This window comes from Tamandua tetradactyla, chromosome 9 (assembly GCF_023851605.1).
Source record: "Tamandua tetradactyla isolate mTamTet1 chromosome 9, mTamTet1.pri, whole genome shotgun sequence".
NCBI classification, from domain to species: domain Eukaryota; kingdom Metazoa; phylum Chordata; class Mammalia; order Pilosa; family Myrmecophagidae; genus Tamandua; species Tamandua tetradactyla.
The window spans coordinates 81,823,307-81,840,656 of NC_135335.1; the positions used below are offsets into that span (position 1 = coordinate 81,823,307).

At 39.6% G+C, this 17,350-nt stretch overlaps 1 protein-coding gene across 2 annotated transcripts in view; it reads right to left on the reverse strand.

The window, feature by feature from the left end:
- Positions 1 to 2,353: 2,353 nt before the first annotated feature.
- The window catches only part of MTMR12 (myotubularin related protein 12), a 105,501-nt gene continuing 90,504 nt past the window's right edge, over positions 2,354 to 17,350 (reverse strand). Inside the window, exons 14-16 of one of the 2 annotated variants that reach the window (XM_077116914.1) lie at positions 10,098 to 10,265; positions 9,015 to 9,176; positions 2,354 to 6,435 (exon numbers count right to left, since the gene is read on the reverse strand). In XM_077116914.1, the coding sequence (XP_076973029.1) occupies positions 5,866 to 6,435; positions 9,015 to 9,176; positions 10,098 to 10,265 (900 nt within the window). In that variant the 3' untranslated portion in view covers positions 2,354 to 5,865. The remainder of the gene's footprint in view (positions 6,436 to 9,014; positions 9,177 to 10,097; positions 10,266 to 17,350) is intronic. The other variant, XM_077116915.1, reaches the window with a different exon arrangement.

A 17,350-nucleotide genomic window follows, 5' to 3' on the forward strand; every position in this document is an offset into this window, starting at 1 on the left:
TAAACCAAAAACGACCCTGCCCCTTTCCTGGCTGGACCAGCCTCCCTTTCCCCAGGAACCAGGAATTTGGAAGGAGGATCAAGATTCCAGCTTCAATTGGTTTTTTGAAAACAGAGTTGTTGTGGCAGTTTTTGTCAGATTGTGTCAACTGGAAAGATGGGAAAGCTGAGAAAAGACTTCATCGCCTTTGAGTACTAAGCATCCCTGATCCCCTATCAAAAAAAAAAAAAAAGGAAAAAAAATCCTCTTTCGGCTTAAGTTATTGCAACCCAGAGTTCTAATGGATACATCCATTAAAGGTTTTGGAGACAGAAAATGACATGACTACTTTAGGAAGATTCATCTTGCAGCCACTTATGAGCTACATAGGAAGAGAGAAGAGGCCAAAAGCAGAAAAAATTATAATATTATTTATTTTAATGGCCCAGACAACAGGAAGTGATTCAGAGAGAAAATGAGAATGGAAAAAGAGGGGTTGGGGGAAAGAGAAACAACATGAACATATTAGTACCTTCTCCATGTTCTACCATATCCTTCTGGTGGTCAAGACTAGAATATACTCCAGGATAAGCTTGATAAGAACAGGCTTGCTTTCTCCCATGAAGGTGGAATAAACTCCTATATACTTTTTTTCTTATTAACTCTAAGTTTGTAATTAATTCTTAAAGGATTTACTTAAACATTTTTCCATTTTATTATGAAAAGTCTGAAATATACAGCAAAGCTGAAAGGATCTTATCTAAATATCTGTATTCCTATATGCCCGTTTCTAGATCACACTGCTGACATTTCGCTGTACTTTTATCATATCTCTAGCCATCTCCATCCCTTAACCCACTGTTTAATCCATCTTATTTCTGGTGTTGTTCAAAGTTAATTGCAGACATCAGTACGCTTCCCCGTCAATAAGTGAGTGGGAGTACCATTACCTAGAGTTCAATATTAATTAGTTTTTTTCCCTTTTAATGTACGTGATAGTTAGGTTCATGTGTCACCTTGGCCAGGTGACGGTGTCCAGTTGTCCAGTAAAGTAAGCACTGGCCTGATTGTTACCGTGAGGACAGTTCCTTGACTTAAATCATCAGTGAGTTGACTGCATCTATGGCTGGTTACCTCTACAATCAACTGAGGAGATTGCCTTCAACAATGAGAGACATTTCATCCAATCAGCTGAAGGCTTGAAAAGGAGTGGTAATTTCAGCTGTCAGAAGAGAGAATTTCCATCTCTACTTCAGTCAACCAGCTTCTCCTGGGGAATCCACCAAAAACCTTCATGGGGTTCCCAGCTTACAGCCTACACTATGGAATTTGGACTTGTGCATCCCCACAGTCGTTTGAAGCTATATTTATACAATCTCATAATATTTACAGATCTCTCCTGTTGGTTCTGTTTCCCTAGAGAACCCCAATACAATGTAAAAATTTAAATATAAACACACAAATCTTAAATACACATTCACTGTGCTTTGAAAAATCCTTGTATAACCCAAATTCTTATCAAGACATAGAACATTCCCTCATAGCTATTTCCAGTCCATTCCAGGCCCTCCTTACCCTGTAGGCAACCTCTACTGATTAGTTTGGGGGATAGGCTGTTTTTAATACTCTTCTTAAGGCTACAACAGTAGCATTCCAAGCTAGGGTTGCTCAGGGTCAATGAAGGGATTATGTTGGTGAACTGCATTCCTTCCCTACCGAAGACAGATGTACACTTATGCCCTTTTAAGTGTAGACAGCGAAGAATGTTAAAAGTCCCTCATTCAGGAGTTCACAAAAAAGATTCAGGGCTACACTGTATTTCATAAAAGCAATATTCAAATCTAACTTTTTAAAAAAGGAACTCCTTAGCAAAACTGGACTGGCTAGCAAAACTACAACGTTAAAATAAAATGGCCAAAAGCTTACTGTGTGTATTTTCATATGATTATACACGTCACATCCTTTAACTGCTAAAGGCAGACAGTTAAAAAAAGAGGATTAAAAAAAGAGAACCTGGGCCTAAGCACAAAATAGGTCAAAATATTCGTATTTTTTAAAAACAAAACCATCATACTCGAACACATTACTTCCCCCTTCAATATATAAATAATATTTAAAACATTTATTTTGTATTACCCTTGATTGACCTGGTTATCGACATACTGATGTGTAAGCACTTGGACACATCCTGGTTTTACTGGAATCCACGGCACATTGCGTCCTCATGTTTTTAAGGGTGGTATTGTGGGTGCACATGTGCAGACCTACTGTGTTGCGGAGGGTGTCACTGGAAGGGCCTTTGTGGAGGGCCGTGAGTCACTACAGACCCTGTACCTGCAGCAAGACAGAGGGATCCTTGAGTGATCAGCCCCAACGTGTCCTGCCCCAGGGACAGCTTTACAGATGCTCCAGAGCCACAGCAGGACATGACCACAGCTAAGAAGACCATACTCCTATTGAGCAATTTTAACCACAACCAGAGGAGGTGCTCAGAAAACAGGCTTCCTCTGCCCCCAGTTCCCTTCAAGGACTCAAAGGAGGTGACATGAGGCACACGGGGGGAGCCAGGAGTCTGTTCTCAGCAGAACTCCTCACTCCATTTCATAATAGATGGAAAATGCCTCACTCTTTACTCCCCATGAATCCCACGGTTCACCCCTACTCTCACCTGGAAAACTTAGGAACAAGCAAAATCGAGAGTGAGAGATAGGTGAGTACACAAAAAAAGTTCAACAGCTGAACAAATGTGGGAAATAAGAATGGAAGCTGCTAAACTACAGGTTCATAGCTACTACCTGGGAACTTAATAATAGTATCACAAAACTAAAGTATCTGAGAATAACACGGTGGCAATGAGGGCTCAGTAGCTCCAGGGATGTCTCAGAACTGGCTTTCTAGACAATCGAAGGTGGGCCTGGCCAGGCAGGAAAGGATGGGAGTCACAAGTGGAGGAGTGGGAGCCTTCTTCTGTCCCGAGGGAAAGAGAAAGCTCTGCAGAGTAAAAAAGTTCAAACAACAGTAGTTCTCAATCTAAAAGTGTTAAACAAAATAGTTAGAAAAATTATCTTAAACTACCTCATCGTGCTAGTTCACTTATCCTCTCTGGGAGGAAAATGAAGGCTTTTCCATCTCTCATGGTTTAAATGAAGTCAAATCTCTTCAAACAATAAAATAATAGAATTCTAGTTTTATATATCCTTATAAATGCAGGCAGCAACATTTAATTTCTGGGATTTTAAAAACTCTTTTCCTTTAGACACACTATGGGGCCTCCCGCCCTATTTTACCTTTCTCCATAGCACTGTACTACTACCTGAAACTATACGTGTTTGTTTATTGGTCCCCCTTCACCTCCACCAAATCCTTTCATATGCACACACTGGAATGCCAACTCCATGACAGTAGAGCCTTAACCTACTCACCGCTGCATCTCTGGCTCCGGGAGCACTGCTTGGCACCTAGTACGTGCTTAGAAATACTTCCTGAATGAATGTAAGTAATTATTCCATGCGCTATAGCAAATGCCAAATAAACAGTAATGCTTTCAAATTGTGCTTTAATTTCTGCAGTCAGATATGATGCAGTGACATATGAGTATAAACTTTCATTGTACATCCAGAAAATAAAAAGCACATTTATACAGATTTAGTTCAAGAGCTTATTTCCTTAATAATAATAAAAAAAGAAAGTCTGAATTTAATTAAAGCTAGTTTATCTTCAGTGTAAAAACTTAGAGGTATAAACAAACAAGATATTATATACAGTAAATTAATGTACATTTCCAAACTTGCACAGTGCAGCATTTAAAGTCTCATTTCAGCCTTGACCGTTAAACATAACCCACATCTCAATCTTGAATAAAAATTTCACAATATATAAACCAAGTAAGGCTTCTGTACACAAATACAAGTTATAGAAATCTGACTTCAAATATAAATACATAAATTGTCATGACCTTACATGTTACAACAGCTTACTTTTCTACTGTAATTTTTTAAAAATCATAGAAAAATATTTCAATGCACATTCAACTGCTGTGACAACAGCCATGACCTTGTGCCTTTAAACCATACTTTGTAGAGTGTAAAGCATAACATCAAGCATTTCTGGAACGAAAATTACTAAGATCCTAAGACTGATTCTTGCTATAATATGGTGACAAAAATAGTCAGCTCCATAGTATATTTGGGAGGCAATGGGGCAGGGAAGTGGAGATCGGTGCTAGTTAAGAAGGCCCATAGTATGCATGTGGAAGGTAGCTAGAACACTAGTTATTTTTTAAAATCCCTATTGCAAGCCTAACACCAACCTCACTAGTAAGACTCTTAAGGCAACCAAGACTTGACATGTGTTTGGCCCCCAAATGTATGCCACTTGCCCTCCCCTCAACATCTGCCATCTGGACAGACCAACCTGGCTTGCATGTTAACACTGAGTGAGGAGAACAGCAGAACAATTTACTGTACAAAAGACAGTTCAGTGCAAACAGAAACTCCACTTTGTCAATCATTTCAAGATTTCTTATTGCCTTTGAGCAACTGAAAAATTTTCTAAACATTTAATATTCAACCTGGGATCTATAAGGGAGACCAAAGGCATATAAAAGGCAAATACTCCATTTGAAACATTCTAACATGAAATCTTTTCTCCCTCCCCTCATGGGATGTACAGGATTCCATTAAGAATGAAAAAACTGGTTGTTACAAAGTGAATTTCCTGCTTAAAAAAAAAAATATATATATATATCATTTTGACAGCAGATCCAAGAAGCTTATCAGGCATAATCAAGTTTCTTCTATGGCTTTTTAAATCACTGAGGTATTATATGATAATCATCACTTCTAATGTTTATACTTTTAACTGCTTTCCTATGAAAGCCACATTCAAAAATGATCCTACCCTATTAGTCTGTAAAAGTAACAGACAATGTAAGTAAACCATCTGAGGGGTTCCTATAAAGGACCACAAATGCAAATGATTGGGCCTTGGCATCTGCTAGAAAAAGGGAGAGCAATTAGTTTCAAATACTGAGAGACTCCAGAAGAACAGAAGCTTCTATAGAAAAGAAACTGAAGCGTTTCCCCCAGTTTAACCAATGGGTTTAGCAGCAAGAAACTGGGATTATGTACACCAAGGCAAGGATGGCTGGGAGGGATGGTGGCAGGTAGAGCAGGCAGAGGAAGGTCCTAGAGCTGTCCTTTCATAAAGAAGAGCAGTGTGGTTGGCTAGTCCACCCCCCCCCACACAAACTGATACACTTTATGAAGGAGGAAGGGTGGTCTGAAACGTTAAGATGAGGTATACAGGTGAAATTATCCCAGCTTTTCTACAGGCAAGAAGACATAGAAAGGAAAAACAATTTGCTTAAATGGTACTTTACATGTTGATACCTCTATTTGACTCTTAAATCACTATACAAATATTACATAAAGCTGAACTTGCTCTAAATTGAGATGGGTAATAGAGAAACTTACTACTCCCAAGGACTGGATAAATTACCATGGCACAGAAAGGATCTGAAGAAAGTATCAAGTCGAAGAATATTTTACCAAAGTCCTTTCTAGTAGTATACCAGCCACTGCAGGTTCTGTATAATACTTACGCATCACTAGAAAATAGTTACAATCCTATTTTGGTCAAGTAGTAGTTCCTTTCAATTAATAATACTAGAGATATGGTTTTAATTGCATAGTCTTTCATGACCATGAAAAAAAGAAATGAGAACCAGCTCCTTCCTTGAAGGCCCAGGTTTACTCCAACGCAGCACTGGGTTAATGACACCGCCAACACCAAGCTTCAGCGCTGCACGCTACTCCAGAGATCAAATGTGTCTGATTCATTTCCCAATCTTCATCATTCTTTTTTCACAATAACTGTAAAAACAAGTCACACATCTCCTAGATCCACAAACTCATCTTCTCGTTTGGCCAAGTCTTCTTCATCTCCCAAAGCTTTCCAACCGCTAGTAGGTAAGACAGGCTTAGAGGAATGCCGCTGGAGCAAAGCAAAAGGGAACAAAGAGGACAGGCGGGCAGAATTCCTTAGCAGGGCGGGGGCCTCTGCCTGGAGGACCACTTGCCTGTGGTGTCCCTCATCTATTTTCTCTTGTAAGCTCTGAACTTCCTCCATCATTTCTAAGAGTTTGCTCATAGTGGCCACTCTGCCACCGCCTAGGATCTGGGCTTCTGGAATCCAACGCAAGTACCGCTGGGCCCAGACTTTGATTTCTGGCCCCTCTATGTGAGGCAACAACAAACCATGGTAGTCAGTAGGTTTGCTGTGCCAGCTGTCATAGAACTCTCGAAAGTTGTCTTGCAGCTCATCCGAAGAATTAATAAGTTTGCTTATTCTCTTGCCTAGAAGATTTTTAATTAAATGATCTGTTTCTTCCCTGAAAAACCCTCTTTTAGGAGATGATTTAGACTGGGTGAGTGGCAAAGAAAGTTGTCGTTGATGCTTTGAGAGAAAAACAAAAAATCTCTGGTTAATTTAAGAGGCGCAGTTATAGTTGTTAACATCAAAAAAAGGGGCATAACCCTGTTTTAACAAGTGTCAAGAGATATCAGAATTGCTAAGTCAATGCAAATTCATTAAGATGCTAAAACATACAGAGAGGACATTTTCTTATTTACTCATCTGATGCAAATATTAGATGTACCCTGTCTTCATAACCAGACTGGTGAAACCAGGTGCAAATGGAAGCTGTGCTCAAAGCTGAGGGATGATGTGAAGTAAAGCTTTTAATTCACTACTTCCCCTCATAGAAGTAGAAACGTACACAAGGACTCTTGAAAGACAAGTTTAACTTCAGATAGGTGGATGGTTTAGGGGAGTTTGGAGGTGATACCTGTTCATTTTTTGAAGGGCGTAAAATGTTTCTTTTTAGCAGAATTTTATGGCCATTGGCTTGAATAGCAGTCTGAACACCTAAGCAGAGTAGTGATGACTACCTGAAGATCCTATCACTTTAGTGAAATAACAACGTGTAGGCTAGGTTATCAGGCACCTGATGCAAGTATAAGCCTCAGTCATAAAAATTTCAGGGGCCAAAGAAAGCAGAGGTAGGTGGAAGCAAAAAGAATGTGAGGAACCCACTAGGGTAGTCAGACATCCTTGTTTGACCAACTGCATACAGTAGAAATGTATGAGCATTCAAGTCCCCGCTCCCACTCCCTAACCCCAGTAATTCTTTTTGCAGCAAAAGCAAGGCTGCACTGTAAAAGGACTGTGAAGATGGGGGAAAGGATCAGAGTTCAGAAGAGTTCCCCAGTACCCAGAGAAGAAAGTAAAAAGAGACAAACCTGTTTTTCTGCAATTCTTTTGCTCCTAAGTTGCTCATTCAAACTAAAAACAGATTAAAATTTATTTTCAAGCTAGTCCTATAATTCTCTAACATATTTCTGCCAGTGGTTTTTTTTTAAAAGAGGGGGGGGGGGTGTTTCATTATAAAGGAAATATTTTGCTACGGAAAAGAGATTAACGAAGTATGAAGAAGAAAGGAAAATCATTCCTAACACCACAACTATAGAGATAATGATTTTTCACTCTCCTTCTCAGAAGACCTGGAGCCGGCCGGCCTCTCCTCTCCATAGTGGCCACACTGAGTCAGGCAGGGCAGGAGGACCAGGGCATGCAGATGGAAATCAAACATCACTGAGTGCACACTGGATGCCAGGTTCTGTATCAACTTCTCTGAGTCTCAGAAAATAATTCCTACTTGCCCCAGGCCCAACTCTGCTTTATCGAGTACAGTATCTTAGATACTCTAAACCTTAGACTCAAACATCTCCCACAATGCTCTAGGTCATCTGCCCCTATCTACAAGGATGAAGTGCACTTTGAAAAACTGGGTCTGGGGAGAAAAATGAAATCCAGTCTTAGAAAGTGGAGCTTCAGCTTCCTCGCCTATAAAAAGGGTGTTAGGTCTAGCTGCCCTGAGGTCCCTAGCCACCCTGGCACAAGATAGTTTTGGGATCCTCACCTAGCTATCATGAGATACGTGTTTACAGCCACCAGGGGGCACAACTCGCTGCATCTCTGGACAAGCTATTCAGAGCTCCGGGAAATTCTGGTGTAGCCGGCAGAAAGAGAAGTTGAACTAGAAAAGGAAACATCTGCCGTGGGCCTGAGGCTCTTTGAAAGAGCAAAGTGGTAATTCTAAGGTATTTAGCAGCTCGCAGTTTTGGCTTTGGCTCACTGAGGTCCCCAATCCTCCTTAAAATGGAACTAATTCCCACATCTGAAATGGTCAGGCTCCCTGAACTCTTCAAGACCAGACAGGATCAGAAATAAAGCAAGTTGGTAAAGATAGCAAAACACAGTGACGTGGAGTTTACCTCCACTACTCTCTCCTCTTTGTGGGGTCTGTGGGGAAGAAATTATGGGCCAGAAGACAGAACTAAGAAATGCTATTCAAATGTATCATTTAAAGAAGTTTGGGGTTTTGTAACTGGTAAAATCAGGAACAAACATCTGAGGGCAAACTTAAATAATTCTTTGTTGTTATTTATAGCACAAATAAGTAAACTATAGCTGGTAGGTTAATTCTAACCTGCTGCCTCTTTTGTGCTGTAACTATAGAGTAAAGGAGCTGTGACAGAGACTGTATGGTCTTTACAGAAAAGTTTGTTGACCCCTGATTGATGGGTACATCTAATTAAGAAGAATCTTGCTATTTAATAACATGAACGTTTGTATAATGTATAAAATCCATACAATCAATTCCTTTCAGTCTACTAACCATATACACAAGCAAGGGTAAGATGCACAGTCTCAGTCAGCATGACTATTTTGGCATCTTCAGTGACATGAAGCAAATGGCCATGTCTCATCAAGACAAGATAAGAGGCTGATTTGCCAAAAGCAAAGAATTCTTATGCACCCTGTGAATTTTTCAGTTGAAAATTTCGACTCTGCAGATGGTTTCAAAAAGTCAAATCATACATTGACACACTTACTCCATATGTGACTTTATCCTTACATACATGGGTGTCTCTGTAAAGATGAAGGGGGAGTTAGCTACATGGACATCTTACCTTGAAACGCATTCCTTTTCGCTGGCCTTTGTCCAGTTTTGGCTTTTCCACATAAAGAGGGTTTTTGAGCAACGTCTGGGCTTTGGGTTCAAACTGTACAGACCAGTCCCACACGGTGAGCCGATTCAAAGGCTTGCTTTGTGTATCCTGGTTTTCCCTACCCTGCCAAAACAAGCACAGGTCACGATGGCTTCTAGGGAGGGCCAGGGCAAAGCAAACACTTAGTTCTGAAAGACAGCACAACGAAGGGCACCCTGCCCTGAGACAACATTCACTGGCATTTCAATTTTAAAGGCTGTGGTTGTCAGCAGCTGTTCACTAAAGGCTTTAGGTGGGGCAGGTGGGAGGGAAAAAGTATGCTTATTTTCTGGTGGATCATATGCCAGCCACTGTGCTGGGTGCTTCACAACTGCCTGTGAAGTAGGTAATATTTTTCCAGTTTTACATTTGAGGAAGCTGAGGGACCTAAAGTGGAATGAGCTGTCTGAGGTCACAGAGCCCATAAGTGGCAGGGTCGGCATCTAAAACAGGGCTGCCTGACTCAGAAGCCCAAGTTCAATATTTCCCACTTCACTGTGGAGTTTGGTAAAATTCCTACTGGAAGGTCAAGGCTAGCAGAAGGCTGGTCTAAACCAGTGAGATTTAGTACAGCCTCAGGAGAGACTAATGAGGTTAAAAATGGAAACAAAAGCCTAGCTTCTTTGCTCTGCCTCTTCTCCATTCTCTTTACATAGTAACTCAAGGGATAGAGTAAACAGAGAAGGCCAACGGTATGAGCTGTCTTATAATTTTTAATTTTGCTTAAGTTCCCAGCTTCAACACTTGCTCCCAGCTCTAATACTGACTAGCTATGTGGCCTGGGCAAGTTACTTATCCTATCTGTGCCTCAGTTTCCTCAGGGATAATAATAATACATGCTCAATAGGGTGCTGTGAAGATTAAATAGTAATACCTGGAAAGTACTTACAGCAGTGACTGGCATGTAGTCAGTGCTAATCAAGTATCATTTTTATCATCAATATTATTACAACCTACTTGAGAGGGAACTTCTTTTATATGCAGGTTTCAGAGAGGGATTCTTACCATGTTAGTATCTTTTTGATGAGGTGAATTGAAGAAGAAGGTGCTAAAAATAGGTATGTACAGGCTATCTGACAAAACAGTCAGGTAAGTCTCTGTGAATTCAAATGCGGGGGGATACTGGTGCACCAGTTGCCACACACAATCTAAGAAAAGCAGGAACACAGGAACCTATATGAAAATAAGATACACGTTACTTAGCAGGCAGAGCTCAGTGTAAACTGTTCCGAGTTCTGGGGTTAGTCATCTAAACAGCCGTAGAATTACCACTTCTGAGCATATTCTCTGGGAAGCAAGGTATTGTATTGGCCAGTCAAAACTCCATCCCATTCCAAGCAATGAATATGCTCAACTGATGTCATATGTAATATCTCAAAACAGATCAGCATTAACAGATGAGTGTTTACCATCAATTTTGATTATAGGAAACACAAACTTTGAATGTTAATTAAACAAAATCTTACCACATACAGGCATACACACACATAAAATTCTGTTCTTCTCATTAACAGACTTGTGTTCAAAAAACTTTGTTCAGTCATGACTGTTATTTTGAATTTTGTCTATAGAAAGTTATGTGTGGTGAGGAGAACTCCATCCTACTGCCTATCCATTTATTAATTAAAGTCAGGAATTGGTCCTGAACAGAGGTTAGCATGGGGACCGGACTACACCTCCCCAAGTGAGGGTTTAGAAGAGAAAAAGGATGGCAGAGAAGGTAGAATCAAAATGAGTTGCAAACATTTTTGCACAAGTTTAATTTCTGGACCTCTTTATTAGCTACCCAGGGATAAGTTCTTTATTAGTAGACATAGATTTCTTATAAAGTGTTTATCTCCTCTGCACGCCCCTCCCCTCCAGCTCCAGTTTCTCCTTGATTCCCCAGTGATCCTGTCAACTGTGTAAGACAGGCAATATTAAGGCTTTCTACAAATGAGGAAACAGATTAGAGACACTAAGAGGCTGGCCTCTCATATGCAGTTCATAAGCCTGAGAGAGTTGGAAATCCAACACCTGAATCAAAGTCCAGTGCCTCTTCAATTATATCACAAATCAGATCACCCAGTTTTCCTTTAAAGCTCCAATATATTTCAACAATAATAGTGGGAGACTTCAATACACCATTCTCTTTTATAGAAAGAACAATCAGATGGAGGATCAATTAGGAAAGAGAGAAAATGTGATAAATGAATTAGACCTAACAGACATGTATAGATCGTTACACTCCAAAACACCAGGATGTATACTCTTCCCTAGTGCTCATGGAACATTCTCCAGGATAGATCATTTGCTGGGGAGCAAAACAGTTCTTAATAAATTTTAAAAAGACTCGAATTATTTAAAGCAGTCTCTCTGATCACAATGGAATGAAGCTGGAAATCAATAACTACCAAAGAACCAGAACTTTCACAAATATATGGAGATTAAAAACACACTCTTAAACAATGAGTGGATCAAAGAAGAAACTGCTGGACAAACTGGCAAGATATCTGGAGAGGAATGAAAATGAGAATACAACATATCAGAATTTATGCGATGTGGCAAAGGCAGTGCTGAGAGGGAAATTTATTGCCTGAAATGTACATATTAAAAAAGAAGAAAGAGCAAAAATTGAGGAGTTAACTCTCACCCAGAGAAGTGAAGAAAGAACAGTAAACTAACCCCAAAGCAAACAGAAGAGAAAAAACATAGATTAAAGCAGAATTAAATGAAATGGAGAACAACAATGAATAAACAATAGAGAGAATCAATAAAACCAGAAGTTGATTCCTTGAGACAATCAATAAAGTTGATGTATCCCTAGCTATGCTGACAAAGAAAAAAAGACAGAGGATGCAAATAAACAGAATCAGAAATGAGAGGGAGGTTGTTACAAAGGTTCTTGAAGAATTAAAAAAAAATCATTAAGAGAATACTATGAACAACTATATGCCAACAAACTAAACAACTTAGATGAAATGGACAAATTCCTAGAAACACATGAACAAGCTACAATGACTCAAGAAGAAATAGAAGATCTCAAATATTTAATCACAAGTAAAGAGATGTAATCAGTCATCAAAAAGTTGAGAGCTTTGGGCTTTTCCTCTGGAGCTTCACTCTCCATTTTAGAATGCAGCAATGATGAGAAGGACCTCGGCCAACAGATGGACTTCTGAAGTGATCTCAAAGACCACCTGTACCCTGGAGCAAGTATTTCTGATACCTCTTTCAACCAGCAAACACCAGGCCCCAGAAAGACTTCCCTGCTGAATTGTTCCTGGAAATCAGTTTCTTAGCTTCTGCATTTTAACTCTGTATTTCCTCTTTCACAATTTCTTCAGTTTACTGAGTACTGTTTCCTGAGGAATATAAATCCTAACTTCAATATTATTGTCTTTCTTTCTTTTTGAGAGTCAGAAGATGGCCATCTGCCCATGTCTATACTTGAGGGCTTTGGTGATCATTGGTTCTAGTGAAGAGCCTTTCAGATAAGTCATTGTTGTTTCACACAAGCACAGAAAAATAAGTTGCTTGATGGAAAAAAAAAATATATATATATATATATATGTATGTATGTTTGTATATATATACATAGAGAGAGAGTAAGCTCTTATAGCAGTCATATTTAGTCTGGAACTGTAAATGTTATTTCTAGATTTTGAGATGCAGTGTTATACACATGTAACCTGGTATTTCCCTGGAATTCTGGATACCTGTATGAAACCTTAGATTCAGAGTTAGAGTTCTACAGCTCTGAAAGTCAGCACTGCTATATACAACAATTGTTAAAGAGACCGAAAAAAAAGCTCAGGCTTCAATTAGAAATAAGAAGGAAGCTGATCTAGTAAGAAGTAAGGTAAATCAGAATATGGGGTAAAGGATAATAATGAACTTCACCTACTGTATGAGACCAAAGGAAGAGAGCTTTATTTTGTACAAAACCCAAATTTTCTGTAGCACATAATCTAACACAACCTGTCTGGATAGCCCATTTAAACAACTTAAACATATGGAGCCCAGAATGGGAATGAGGGCTTATAATTCTGCATAGCTGAATGTAATACTTGGATATATTGCAGAGTATGCTGGATAGATAATTAAAAAGCAGTGCCAAAGTCCTTTAAGGGATTGGAGGGAAATATGGAATTATTAAACTTTCCCACTGGGAAAACGCCTGATACTCTCTGAAACATGAAGGACTCCCAAGTAACTCCTACACCCTTAAATCTCTCTCTCTTTTAATGTAATTTTACTGAGATATAGTCACAAAGTATACAATCCATCCAAAACATACAATCGAAGGCTCCCAGTATCATCACATGGTTCATTACCACATGCAATTATTTTTATCATCACATAGTTGTGTATTCACTGTATTAGTTTGCTAAAGCTGCTGGAATGCAATATACCAGAAATGGAATGGCTTTTATAAAGGGAATTTAGTAAGTTGCAAGTTTACAGTTCTAAGGCTTGTGAAAATGTCCAAATTAAGACACCAACAACTGGTTACCTTCACTCAAGGAAAGCTGATGCTATCTGAAACACCTCTGTCAGCTGGGAAGGCATGTGGCTGGTGTCTGCTGGTCCCTTGCTCCTGGGCTCCATTGCTTTCAGCCTCTGTTCCTGTGGGGATTTTTCAATTTGCTTTTCCAGGGCTGGCTTTCATAGCATCTCATAGGAAGGTACATGGCTACATTTGCTGGGCTCTGCCTGTGTCTATATACCCACACATCTATGTCCCTGCCAGCTCTGAAGCAACTGTTCTCCAAGCATGTGCATCTGAAATTTCTCCAAAATGTTTCCCCTTTTTAAAATACTCTAGTAAACTAATCAAGCCCCACCCTGAATGGGTGGAGTCACAGCACCATCAAAAGGGCACACCGCATCTCTGTGGAGATAATCTAATCAAGAGTTACTGCCCTAAAAAAATAAAATAAAATAAAAAAGAGTTACTGCCCTACACATGTCTATACACTTAGTCTGGCTTGTATAATATGTGAATAAAACTGTTTAAAAATGAACAGAGAGAAATGCTGGAGAAAATGCAGAGAAAGAGATGTTCCTACTCACTGTTGGTAGGGAAATGAGAGGTGAAGCCCATTGGAGAGCAGTGTGGTGGTTCCACAGGAGGCTAGGGGTGGGGTTGCCATATGATCCTGAAACCCCACTGCTCATTATATACCTGGAGGAACTGAGTGTGGAGACATGAATGGACACTTGCAACACTGGTGTTTATGGCAGCAGTGTCCCTGATCCACAATGAATGGAGGGGGCCTACGGGTACAACAATTAAGGAATGGAAAAGGGAACAATGGTGTATACATGCAATGGACTACTGGGTGGCCACAAGAAGGAATGAAGTTGTGAGGCATACAACTAGGTGAAGAAACCTTAAGAGTTGTATGTTGACTGAAATATCAGGGAAAAAAGATAAATATTATCATGTCTCAATCATATGGACTAACTATAATATAAAAATTCGGTGAACTAGATTCAGAGAGATTGAGAGAGAGCAGAGAATGCTGCAGCACCATGAAGCAGAGAGTCCACCAGCCAGCGACCTTTGGAGATGAAGAAGGAAAATGCCTTCCGGGGAGCTTCATGAAACAGGAAGCCAGGAGACAAAGCTAGCAGATGACACCATATTCGCCATGTGCCCTTCCAGCTGAGAGAGAAGCCCTGACTGTGTTCGCCATGTGCCATCTCACTTGAGAGAGAAACCCTGAACTTCATCGGCCATCTTGAACCAAGGTATCTTTCCCTGGATGCCTTTGATTGGACATTTCTATAGACTTGTTTTAATTGGGATATTTTCTCGCCCTTAGAACTGTAAACTTGCAACTTATTAAATTCCCCTTGTTAAAAGCCAAAAAAAAAAAAAAAAAAAAATTCGGTGAACTAAAGTCGAGAGCAGGGGTTATCAGGTTAGGGCTTATTGTAAAGGTCCTAGATTGTAAGCTCTTACAGCAGTCACATATATCCAGGAGGTGTAACTGTTAATTCTAAATTTTGAGATACTGAGCTGATTGTATATAACATGGTCTTTCCCAGAAATTTTGGGCACTTAATGTGGTACCTGAGACTCGGAGTTAGAGCTCTGAAGCTATGAAAGTGAGCAGAACTCCACATAGCAACTGTTTAAAAAGTTGAGAAAGAGACCAGACTTCAACTAGAGATATGAATAAAGCTGATCTGGATAGGACTAAGGTGTACTAGAAGACTGGGTAAAGTATATTGTCCATATTTTAAAATGTCAATTTCTGGGTGATACTAAAGGGAGAGATGTTTATTTGGTGCAAAATTTATATTTTTGGTAGTGCATTTCCTAATTTAACTTGTATGTTCAGTTAAGTTGGACATTATAAGTACATGAAATCTTGACTAGGGGGTGAGATTTTATTGGTTTGTCCAGGTTAGTGTGATGCCCCAGTAAATCCCAGAGTGACTTGGGCAGTGAATAAAGAAGTATTTGCAAAGTCCCCTTGGGGGAACGGGGCAAAAGGAGGAAATATTCAAGTTCCCCATTTGGAGAATCTCTAATACTCTCACAAGCAGTGGGGACAACCAAATCAATAGGCCAAGCCCTTAATGTTGGGGTTTGTCCCATGCAACTTATCCTGCAAAGGATATGCTAAGCCTACTTATAATTATGCCTAAGAGTCATCCCCAGAGAACCTCTTTTGTTGCTCAGATGTGGCCTCTCTCTCTCTCTCTAAGCCAACTCAGCATGTGAACTTACTGTCTTTCCTCCTATGTGGGACATGACTACCAGGGATTTAAATCTCCCTGGCAATGTGGGAGAGAAAGCCTGGGATTAAGAGACTGAGAAAGCCTTCTTGACCAAAAGGAGGAAGAGAGAAATGAGACAAAGTAAAGTTTTCAGTGCCTGAGAGATTTCAAACAGAGTCGAGAGGTTATCCTGGAGGTTATTCTTATGCATTATACAGATATCCCTCTTTAGTTTATGGTGTATTGGAATGACTAGAGGGAAGTATCTGAAGCAATTGAACTGTGTTCTAGTAGCCTTGATTCATGAAGGCGAGTGTATAAAGATATAACGTTTACAATGTGATTGTGTGATTGTGAGAACCTTGTGTCTGATGCTCCTTATATCCAGGGTATGGACAGATGAATAAGAATATAGATAGAAATAAATAAATATATAATAGGGGGGACAAAGGGTAAAATAAATTGGGTAGAGAAAGAAATAAAGATAAATCCCAAACATCCCATACCTCTTACCCCTCCCTCTCACTGACGACTAGTATTGCAATCTACCCCACCCTTTTTAACCCATTATCTGTCACCCTATTACTTAGTTATTTTTGTCCTTATTTTTTAATTCATCTGTCCATACCCTTGACAAAGGAAGCATAAGCCAAAAGGTTTTCACGATCACACAGTAACACTGTAAAAGCTATACAGTGATATAATCATCTTCAAAAATCAAGGCTAGTGAAATACAATTCAACAGCTTCAGCTATTTACCTCTAGTCACTCCAAGACACCATAAACTAAAAAAGGATTTCTATATAATGTGTAAGAATAACCTCAAGAATAACCCCTTGACTCTGTTTGAAATCTCTCTGGCACTGAAACTTTACTTTGTCTTATTTCTCTCTTCCCCCTTTTGGTCAAGAAGGCTTTCTCAATCCCATGATATGGGGTCCCAGTTCATCCCCAGGAGTCATGTCCCACGTTGCCAGGGAGATTTACATCCCAGGGAGTCATGTCACAAGTAGCAGGGAGGGCAGTGAGTACCTGTTGAGTTTGCTTAGAGAGAGGCCTTAACTGAGCAACAAAAGAGGGTCTCTGGGGTGCTTTGAAAACTACTGTTTTTTTTCTTTTTTTGCTTTGTATATATGTTATATTTTACCATAAAAAAAAGTTAAAAAAGAAAACGCATCTATAGTGTGATCTCAACTATGTAATATTAGAACCAGGAAAATATTAGGGAGCAACAGGTAAAGATGTCAACTGCATTTCTGTCTCTGATGGATAGGCTGATCGGTGATTTTCTTTTTTAATATGTTTTTTAGTTTCCCATGAGTTCTCTATGAAGACCATATTAGTTTTACGAGATGGCAAAAATGAAAGTATATTTTAAAAAGTTATTAGAAAAAATTTTAGAACTCATTGAATAAAGCAAATCAAATTAAAAGCAGTAAAGAAAGGGGGGGGGGGGTCTCTGGGATTGATTAGGCATAATTATAGCTTAGTTTCCCATTTGCAGGAATAAGTTTCATGGGGCAAGTCCCAAGATTGAGGGCTTG